Source organism: Argopecten irradians, chromosome 4 (genome assembly GCF_041381155.1).
Source record: "Argopecten irradians isolate NY chromosome 4, Ai_NY, whole genome shotgun sequence".
NCBI classification, from domain to species: Eukaryota; Metazoa; Mollusca; class Bivalvia; order Pectinida; family Pectinidae; genus Argopecten; species Argopecten irradians.
This window is the reverse complement of record NC_091137.1, coordinates 39,527,527-39,538,913: the sequence shown is the minus strand read 5'-3', so window position 1 is coordinate 39,538,913 and position 11,387 is coordinate 39,527,527. Positions and strand designations below refer to the sequence as shown.

The 11,387-nt window shown below is 34.0% G+C and overlaps 1 protein-coding gene across 1 annotated transcript; it reads left to right on the top strand.

Moving 5' to 3' along the window:
- The first annotated feature begins 357 nt into the window (after positions 1-357).
- Positions 358-9,879, top strand: LOC138321620 (protein odr-4 homolog). Its single transcript, XM_069265404.1, has 12 exons — positions 358-496; positions 1,934-2,122; positions 2,368-2,463; positions 3,051-3,154; positions 3,420-3,456; positions 3,803-3,940; positions 4,607-4,780; positions 5,194-5,313; positions 5,532-5,619; positions 6,025-6,207; positions 6,523-6,609; positions 7,272-9,879. The coding sequence occupies exons 1-12, from the start codon at positions 401-403 to the stop codon at positions 7,340-7,342; spliced, it is 1,383 nt and encodes a 460-aa protein (XP_069121505.1). The 5' UTR covers positions 358-400; the 3' UTR covers positions 7,343-9,879.
- The last annotated feature ends 1,508 nt before the right edge of the window (positions 9,880-11,387 follow it).

Sequence of the window (11,387 nt, the reverse complement as noted above, 5' to 3'; positions counted from 1 at the left end):
GAGATTCAAATATAATTCTAAATTTATAAGTATAGCCAGATTTAGCGGACTACATTATTCGGTGATCCCTTTGCCTGCAGAACCATGCATTTATTTGGATGAAACTTCGGAAGTAAATCATCGAACCACTTTTGGAGATTATTCTTTTTTGATCACTCAAAAGGTTTTCATTTACATATTGAACACGTAGAACATTTATTTGATTAAGACAATGTTATTAGACGGTGTCGGGATCTACTATACAGTATAGATATACGTAAAAGCCATGAGAAAGTGACACAGTGGTAATGTAACTGTATCGTACACGTGATGGTCGAATGAACCAGTGCTAATAGAGTAGTCTCCCCTTCTCTCAGAGCATATCCGCTTTTCAGCAGACGTGCAAAGTGGACCTAGAAATATGGGACGGACAGTTTTAGCCGATGACGCTATTCAAGACTACGTAGATAAACTAATTAAGAATAGTCCATGGAATTTAGGTCTGATTATTGGTCAGGTAAACATTACGTATATTCATTAAATTTTTCAAAAGATGATAAAACTTCGTGTGTTCAGTCTGCAATATGTCAGCTGATCATCCTGTCACATATCCTACACGTGTATAAAGTATTATTGCACCTGATGTTTCAAAAGCGTTTCGTCGTGTTAGCCTTGTTGGAGGTACTGTCATCACCGCGATACAGTACACCTTATAGCTAGTTATTTATATGTCACGAGATTGAATATATATGGGTATGTTCTCTTCGTATAAAAAAGGAACCAACAACTGTTAACTAGCTGACAGTTTAATTATACAAAAACAATGACAGATAACCTGAAATAAAAAGAACAATACCTGACAATATATAGGGACACATAAATGTACCAGCTATAATATGCCATATTTATACATGTACTGTAAATATACGGGTATTTATTTATTATATTTTTTTATAGGTAAATTGTATTTTAATTTCAGAGTTATTACATTTAGTTTACAATCACTTGACCCTATACATAACTCTAACCTAACGGACCATGTGTGGTCCTTTTTTTATACATTATCATATACATTTACATATTATAAAGGCTTATGGACAAGTTATTTAAAAGTTATAACCGAAAACTATAAAGTATATTAAGTATATTGCATAATGAATAATAAGTTAATTACTTTATCTCTAGTTATATATTAAATAAACATACCTTTCAACACTATGGCCGTAAAGCACACAGGCTTCCAGCTATAGGTGGTATCTGTCCGGTGCCTATTTTCCATGTAATGTGTGGACACGCTTCCACTAGGGTGGGCATGCACGTGCAAGGACAGGGTCATGCAGGGTCAATGTGACACTCTCAACCAATCCAATTACTCACCTCTCATATGTCATCATAACAACTTACATACACACAGATTTACATGTACAGGACATTACATGACACAGGGACATGTAAATTCAGACAATACACAGCGCATGTAGTTTTAAGACCTAATATAATACATTTTATGTACACAGTGAATTCAAACACCGCGACATATATATATAAATCAATGAATTATAAAGTCTCATTCAGTCATCAGCAATACCAAACTCGCCAGTCCAACATCAATAGAAAGACTAAATGTATTGTCTTGTAAGGCAATTGTTAGTTGTTAAGTGCAGTAATCAAATCGTCAATGTAAATTATCTGATAATGATTTCTAAAAAAACCTTAAGTCTTCTGATTAACTATACTTGTACATAATTATGTACTTGCAAGTTGCATCATACTGTCATATACCAACCTCCGCCTAGTCTAACTAAGCCTAATAACTAGATCATCTTTAATAAAAAATTGATAATCTTCGCAAGATTGCCAGTTGCAACAATTTAGATGAGCCTATTTTTATTATCATGAAATATTTTAAGGTATTTTATAAATGAAAAAGTATTGATGTATCTATTTTCACCAGCTCACTACCCAGAAAGACTATGCTGTGCGTTTAATTCGTACCCCTGAGCCAGTGGAAGATGAAGTCAGTGAGGAGGAATTTGAAGAAGACAGTACACTTGATACAGCTAAAAAAAGACGGAAGTCTGATCATCGTCCAGAAAGTCTGAGCGATGCTGATGAAAAATGGGCAGCTACTCATGCTAAACAGGTGTTTCTTTTTAAAACTAAACTGATAGCTATACATAAAATAAAGCCTTAGCTTATAGAGGGGACAATATATATGAAGGATGGCCCCAACTTTAGCAACCTTTAAATATATGGATGCAAAATTAACTGTTTGAGAGAAAAAAAAGTTATAGTATTAAAATTTAAAATTCAAAACTATGTATTGTTTTAAAATGAATGTTTAGCTGAAACTATAAGATAACTTTTTATCATCCTTTGCATCTACAGGTTATAAGAATGTTACCTGGCGGTATAGATGTTATCGGAGTATTTGCCCTTGCTTCACCGAATATGATGCAGGCAGCACAAGCAAAACTCAGACAGGTATGGTTTACCATTCATCAGCATATTAATAGTATAAGGATGGTGTCATCTGACTAAACCAAATTCAAGCTGTTCATGGTTAAAGCAAACATATCAACTTATTTGACAAGTTAAATAAAGAAATTATATGAAAATAATTTTCATGATGCGCAAAGGTGAAATATTTATAAATATGACTTTATTGGCAGCAGGAAATAGGTTTCTATTCTATAACTAAGATCTCTTTGAGTGATTTTTTTCCACATCGAAAGCTCAAATAATATTAACAAATATTATTTCCATACAATATATCAAATTAAGAAATTTCTGTATAAAATAATTATGTATTATTTTTATTAAAGTGTTTAAAGTCTTGCAAGCAACAGATCCACTTGTGTAATTCTTGGTTTTCTTTAGAAAATGACAGGAATTTGTTTCTATAGAAAATGACAGGAATATGTTTCACATTTAATGTACATATGTATATCAATATGGTGACATACAGTTTGAAATGTGAAATGTAAAAATAATATTGTAATATAACTTAAATCAGGACACCTAATTATTAAACTATGATTACTGAAATATAGATTGTTTGTGTATTTCAGATCCTGTTTGCCATACATAAGACCCTTGTGAAGGGACAGGTGGTACCAGAGGAAGGAGGTATCACTGACCGAATACTGCTTCAGATCTGCTCAAGCACAAGAAAGTATCCTTCAAAGTTGATTTCCTGGTGCATACACAGAAAAAATACAGTTTTTCAGATTCTTGTTTTAATAGTTTAGCAAGAGACTTTTTTTTATATATGTCAGCAAAATAACACCTGATGAAAAATAATCTGACCTGTGAACTCTCATGTTATGGGAGTAATAACTGACCTAGTTGCTATGCAATAGTCTATGGAATGACATACTTCAAAATGAAATGATTAGTTTATTATCAAATATACAAAAACATGACCTTAACTCACTCAGATATACCTGTAGAAGTATCGATGTTGGTGATCCAAAGGTATTCTTTTCTCAATTGACAACAACAGGGCATGTAAAAATACCTTGGATAAGATTAAGTCCACAGTAACTATTGTATTGCTCTCCCCACAGATAAGTTTTATTTCCCTACTGACAAGGGTAACAAAGCTTCACATGTAAAGAACTAAACTTGATTCAAATTATTGGTCAAACTATTAATTATCTCCCCCTGAAACTTAAAATCAGACGTGTAGTAGAGACCAAAATTATCAAGCCAAATTTTAGTGATTTCTTTTCAATATGTTAGAGACTGGTGGCCAGTCTAAAGAAATAGATACAGTAGGATTATACATTGTGGTAATGTGTTGATAAACTTGATATTTTAGAGTTCTTTTAGACCTGCTGACTGGAAAAATCATTCAGGAGGAGACCACTGGCTTTGTCTACGATCTGACATTGCTATTGATCTGAGGATTCCAGTACCTGTACGGTCGCAAAATCAGACATTTCTTAAACAGCTTCAGGTAAAGTCTGAATAGAACAAATCTCACCTTGCATCCTTAGGCAACTTCAAGTATAAAATCTTACTCAAATAAATCTCACCTTTAATAGAACCTTTGCGTTTCTTTAGTAAACTGCTCCAGGTATAGAATTCTTCTCGGTTTAAAACAGACACAGTTCATTTACATGTCACAAACAGCTTCATGATAATAAGGAATCATGCAATAAAATGTCAGATAGTTATAGTAGTAAATTGTACCTTTGTAATGTTTTCTTCAATGATATACATATATGTACTAATATTCCACTTTTAATTAATCTTGAGTGTCACCACCTCAACATTCAAGAACTGCACCTAACTTCACCAACTGCTATATGAAGTTTGAATATTTCATATTTTATATTTTAAAGACAATAATTCTAGATAGAGAAAAAAATGTTTGACGATACATATACGCACACAGTAATACACAAGATCTAAATCTAAATATCTTGTTCATAAGTTCACAAATGGTTTGAGTATTTCATTTGAAGTTTGTGAGAAATGTGCTTAGACATGAAAATACAAAATTTTTGTACAAAAAATCCATATTCAAAGCCAATTTGCATACAAAATAAGTTTAAAATCTTATTATTACATTATTATAAGCTTATGATTACATCAGTAGACTGTACTTATTCATTTTCAGAGTGGCATTACACCTTACTGCAAGAGATTATGTGGAGGTATAGCACTCTTCAATGGAAAGCTACGAGAACCGACAGAATCTCTGGACCAGTCAGAATCAAAAGGTCGTGGTAAAGGTCGTGATAAGGGGCAGCCAACCCAGCAAATACAAGAAATTGAATTTTGTATAAAGCCAGTAAGTTAATGGAAGTAAACTAGAAATGGTAGTTACAGATTTATCTAGCAGTTTATATAGGAACATCATTGAATATTGATCAATTATCTAAAAATTCTAATATCCAACTTGTTTACAAAACATTATGCAATATGAAATAAAATATTATATTGTATTTCACATTTCATAATGTATATAATATTAAGTTTATTATTTTACTTTACATATAATCTGATTCTAACTGTTATAACTAAACCGTTGGGTTATGAGATGTTATTGTCAAATTATTCTATTTTGAATATGAGACAGTGGATTATAATTACATGTATAGGTAATCATATAATGTTGGCCATCTTGTACATCAATTTGTCTCCTGATAGTCTTGTGATATATGTTACCATGGTTATACATCTGTTTTCTTGTGTTATTATTAGGAAGCTGATAATGAGTCTGAAGCAAGAGTTGTTGAAAATGTAGCCAAGATGGCAGTTTGTGGCTGCATTCACAGCAGGGCATATGTATATGGAAAAGCAGAAGTTCGAGATGGAATAAAGGTAAAACTGTGCTGACATACCGGAACATTTATCTAGATTTGATACGTACAATATTATCAACCGGGAAGCCAGCAAAAGTTCTTAGTTTGTTAAAATAATCAATCCCATAATATTTCTGTTAATGATTTTGAATAAAGGTAAGCTCAACACTATATAAAAGCCATTAAAAGATTATCAAAAACCTATGTAACTGAAAATTTCCTCTTTTGTTACAACAGGCTCTACAAGCAGATGTGGTGAGAAGCCTGATGGCGCGATGTGAACTTTTATATGAGGATGTCATTGATGTAGTTGAAGAAGAATCTGGTATGTTTTAATTGTCAATGTTATGATTTCAAACCTACAGTGTTTCAAAAAAGCTTAACAAGCAAACATATTATATTTAAAGGTACTAACTTTCATTAGTGATTGACTTTCACATAGACTTGGGGATAACCAATTCATGGATCATTGCACAAGTATTTTATTCACCCCTGAAAATTCATAATGAACTATTCCAGCCTTGGTATAAGAAGAGTTCAAATGTGTCTTCAGGGAACTTGTGCCCCGAAACGTTATATATAGCGTCACGGTACGTAAAACTCTTCACAACAGTCTTCAGGGAGTGAATGAGTGAATGAGTCATGCACTACCAGTATAATTCAACTTTGCTTTAATTGTTTTCCTTTATTTACCGATATTTGGAATCATGTTGAAATTTCTATTTTACAGTGATGAAGGAGCTATATAACACACCTGTACGAGTATTTGGTAAACTCCCCGGCACACAGCTTGACTTCTGTGACTACATGTTCCCAGATGAAAAGATGGAGGAAGTAACAGATCGAATCGAGGAACTGTTAGACCTCAGTATAACAGAGGAAAAACTAGACTTCACCTGTGAACGGATGGCCAGTAAGATATATTAATGTATCAAGGCATCAGATTGATTGGAATTTAGGTTACTGCCCCTAAAATTCAATAAATAAAAACATCTTTCTTCAGACTATTCCTGATGTCCAATCCTATTTTTGTAAAAAGTATCTTGTATTTCTTGGAAGAGTTTGAAAATGGACATAGTTTGTTAGTAAATATTATAAATTTTGGTGAAACAATCTTGATAAGAATAATTAGTATTATATTCTCCTGATCATGTGACTGTCACAGCCTATGGGCCTCTTGTTAAGACAGGACTTGATAATTGCTTATTATATTTTTTACCTTCATCAGCTGAAGAAGATATGGCAACAACAGAAGATATTGATTCAGAATCTAATAGTGAAGATCTCAAGAAAAGTAATCTTGGTTTTAATATTGGTATGTATATTTATTGAACGAAATGTACATTTATAGGTAATTATATGAAACCTATTGGTAATTTGATGTTACAGCCGTGCTACCCCAACTGAGAAAGAAGCGTGTATATTAACCTCTACTGCTCTACCTGTGGATTTGGTGACAGTACCCGAGTCTATAAATAACACGGCTGCAGTACACTCATTCAATACATCGATACAAGTCAGCGGTAGAGCGATAGGGGTTTATATAAACGCGTCGTTCTCAGTTGGGGTAGCATGGCTGTAAGACATATTTTGTTAACCAGATGTATAGGATAATTCCCTTTCCAATGATGCATTTTATTTTTGTAATCACCAGTGAATAAATGATTTATAATTTAGAGAGTACATTGTTCCAGTATCTGAGTGAAAGAGACTCTGGGATCGTTACAGAATATATCACCTTAATTTTATCATTACATTGAATATGTACCAATACATATTTATTATACTCAACATGGCTCTTTAATTTCTTGAAATCCTAAATCTCATGAACATGTGTGAGTATGAATACATGTATTATATATTTTAGAAAAACGTCACAAGCTGAATTATTTTGATGTTGCCATAGAGGGCATGATAGTGTTGCACATTTTCTGTCTAACAAACGTTTACTAACACATATTTTTGTACTTTACACAGGTACTGTAATTGGAGGTGTTGTGGCTGCTGCACTAGCGGGTCTCTCATACTACATCCTCGGGGAAACATGATGAATATGAAATATTAGCACTTGTGAGAGTGAAGATATTTTATTAATAACTAGAACCTTGTGTTAAACACTGAGCAGCTGAAAATGGGATATAATATCAGATACATGTGTGTATCTAAATCACCACCTTTTATCCAATTTGACGGCAATGTGGCACAGAACTGTGTAACAAAAGATAAAATGCTGATGATTTATACTGAATTAAAAACTAGGTGCAATATATGATATTAAATATGATAAATTATGTATTTATGATGGAATCTGATGACAGTGATAGCAATACTAGTCTTACTATAAAAATATAAGCATTCCTACTGAAAGGTCACACAAGTGCATATCGAGTTTGTGATCATGATCAGTACAGTAGCTATGATTTACCGTATTTTCACAGCAACTGCACAAGTAAATATTAAGTGGTAATTATTTGTCCCTGAGAATATCTCGTTAAAACTTTCTTTTGTCAAAGATTCATTGCGATCATGTTTCATTTTGTTGAATGCATTTTTTTTCATTTTTTTCCGTATATTTGCTTGCAATCAACTCTACATAAAATCAGAGACTTATTTGCCAACTACAGAAGGGTATCCCTTCATTATGGCTGTTTTCAGGACAGTACAACAATTGAGTGCAGTTGACAAAGAAAAACAATATTTTTTTAAGTTGATTGATGGTTTATACTGATTGAGGTTGTACACTGTGGTTATTAAATTGTTTTATTTGAAAATCATGACATTGAAATATTTTATCATAATAGCAGACATCTTTTAGTGATCCGAAGTGCTGGCCTTTAATTTTTAAAGTGAAGAAACTGGAACACCAAGTTTAATTAATACTTTTAAAATTTTAGATGTAAAGAGTGAAGATTTCTGTCTTTGCATATTACTGTATTTACAGAGTTAGCTCCCTTGTGGGTAGGTATCACTATTTCAATTTCGACATACTAAAACAATGTGGGTAAAGTATGATTTACCATTGGTGTGAAATTTATGACTATCACCGAAAAGGTTGGACAAATTTACGGTAAATTGTACTTTACCCACATTGTTTTGGTATCTTGAAACACCTGTATTTTGACATCATTACTTGGCAAAAATATGTAGTGTTCAATCAGTACCTACCCACAAGGGCAGATAACTCTAATATGCAATCTAGAACAGGAATTACAATACAACAAAAAAATGTAAATTGTGAATAAAATGCTAGTGTCCATCAGTTGTCCTCTTTAATATATAGGTACATGTTTGAATCATTTGGCAATTTCGATCTCATAGCACATTGTTTTTTTAAGAATAATTGGAAGGACAAGGTCTAGTTCTTTTCTGAACCAGCTCTCTTGAATTTTAGTATTTGAGTTGTACATGGTGCTAGAATTACAAATCAAAATGAAATTGTATCATCACGATACTGAATTAGACAATGTTTTGTGTTCATACAGATTCATAGATATGCAAGGCATGACTGTCAAATATATACACTACATATTATCAATCATGATAAATACCGTGGGTATTTTTTCGCTAATGAAGTTGTTTCCTCTTTAACTGTTCCTCTATTTGTAAAATTGGTATGTGTAATTAGCAAACGAACTGTTAAAAAAAAGTCCATTGTAAGTAATCGTCTATTTTTCAGTACGAGTCAGATTTAGTCTTTTCACAGTTGTAACATCCTCGATACTCCAGGGGTTCTGATAACTAATAATCTCTACACTCCTATCTCATAGTAAAACTAAAAGCAACAGAATAGAATAGGTAATTTAGTCCTTTGATGTACGTCAAAAGAGTCGTATAACGGTACACTGTGGTTAACTATGTGGCTTTGATGTTAAAGTAGGTGTCGCTCTCTCTGTTGTCTTCAATGACAATTTTTGCAGGCCTGTGATTGGTTCAGATTTGTTCCCTGAGCTGCCTTCAATTTTACTATGAGATAGTCCAGGGGTGTAGAGATTGTATGTGATTGGAATCCCTGGACTATCTAGGATGTAGTTGTAATTGCCCTTTAGTTATTTCTTGAAGATTGGCATGTTAATATATTTTTGACAATTCATCTTGTACTATATTATTGAAATATTTTACTAAATACATCTTCTCATATCAGTCTCCATATTTTAGTGTAATTGGGCAAAATTCATTTGAGCTGATTCACTGTAAAAGTTATAGTACTGCTTCTTGCTTCGACACAAAGTTCTATATTGTCAGAGAGGTTATTGTGTCCAACATGCTACCACTATACCTGATCAAGGCCTTCCTGAAATAGCTGCCATGTACTGGCTATACGTTGGTATTTCTGAATGTAGCATTCACATGTTGGAGATAAAAGAAAAGAAGTGTTATGAGATATTAAATATCCGTCTTCAATGTTAAGGCAAGAAGTACGTACACATTCCACAGCAGATTTTGGGGTATTGATGATAACGATGAAGGCTCATAATGGTTATTGCATGTCACATTAGAAACATATACGTTTGTCCTAGACAAAACTTCTTACATTTTTTTTCACCAAATGTTTTAACAGTCAATGAATAAACTTATATTTATTAAATATATTAGACTCAGTTTTAATTACCAGGTTACATCTGAGCTCTGTAGAGTATACTTCAGATTTGCTGACAAACTATAGAGATTGGTCTTATCTATTTGGCCTTGCTAGTCATATGCTGGTCTGTCAGAAACTGAGTGGCTTTTCCAGATTTTAACTAGACTCACCTCCAAAGTTACTGTATAAATCAAATTGATGCCTTTGTTGAAAGGCAACAACTGTTCAATTCTGTATGTCCTTTCCAGGCTGTAACTCCAAAACCTCTCCTCAACATAGCTTATATCAGATGGTGAGCTACTAAATTGCCTTTTCATGGTCTGTCCGTTGTGTAAATTGTGTACAGTATTAAGTCTGTGCTCTACTTGTGTCCCCCCCCCCCTTTTTTTTAAAACAAGAGGCCCAAAGGGCCTTAACGGTCATCTGACTACCTTGGCAATAGTAAATTTAATTTCATATGGTGTCACTTTGTCAGGACCATGTCGGGATCATTTTAAATTTCTTTCAACAAATTTTCTTTCAAACAAAAGGCCAAAGGGCCTTAACATGTAGGAAGTTAATTAGATATAGTGTCATGGTAGCCATCTTCGATTTGGGATCAACCAGAGATGTAACAACACTTTGTTGGGACCATGTCAGGATCATTTCATGCAAGTTTCAGCCAAATCGCACCGGTAGAACTTGAGAAGAAGTTCAAAATGTGCTTTCAAGATGGCGGCTGTGGCGGCCATCTTGGATTTCGGATCGACCCGAAAAATAACAACACTTTGTCGGGACCATGTCAGGATCATTTCATGCAAGTTTCAGCCCAATTGCACCGGTAGAACTTGAGAAGAAGTTCAAAATGTATTTTCAAGATGGCGGCTGTGGCGGCCATCTTGGATTTCGGATCGACCCGAAAAATAAAAACACTTTGTCGGGACCATGTCAGGATCATTTCATGCAAGTTTCAGCCAAATCGCACCAGTAGAACTTGAGAAGAAGTTCAAAATGTGCTTTCAAGATGGCGGCTTTGGCGGCCATCTTGGATTTCGGATCGACCCGAAAAATAACAACACTTTGTCGGGACCATGTCAGGATCATTTCATGCAAGTTTCAGCCAAATCGCACCGGTAGAACTTTAGAAGAAGTTCAAAATGTGTTTTCAAGATGGCGGCTGTGGCGGCCATCTTGGATTTCGGATCGACCCGAAGAGTAACAACACTTTGTCGGGACCATGTCAGGATCATTTCATGCAAGTTTCAGCCTAATTGCACCGGTAGAACTTGAGAAGAAGTTCAAAATGTATTTTCAAGATGGCGGCTGTGGCGGCCATCTTGGATTTCGGATCGACCGAAAAGATAACAACACTTTGTCGGGACCATGTCAGGATCATTTCATGCAAGTTTCAGCCTAATCGCAATGGTAGAACTTGAAAAGTTCAAAATGTGTTTTCAAGATGGCGGCTGTGGCGGCCATCTTGGATTTCGGATCGACCCGAAAAATAACAACACTTTGTCGGGACCATGGCAGTA

Bases quoted from the DNA above. Each gene is read 5' to 3' on its own strand.
- LOC138321620 (XM_069265404.1), top strand. From the start codon at position 401: ATGGGACGGACAGTTTTAGCCGATGACGCTATTCAAGACTACGTAGAT. The intron at 2,123-2,367 runs GTGTTTCTTTTT...TTGCATCTACAG, and splicing joins CAGCTACTCATGCTAAACAG to GTTATAAGAATGTTACCTGG. The intron at 3,941-4,606 runs GTAAAGTCTGAA...ATTCATTTTCAG, and splicing joins CATTTCTTAAACAGCTTCAG to AGTGGCATTACACCTTACTG.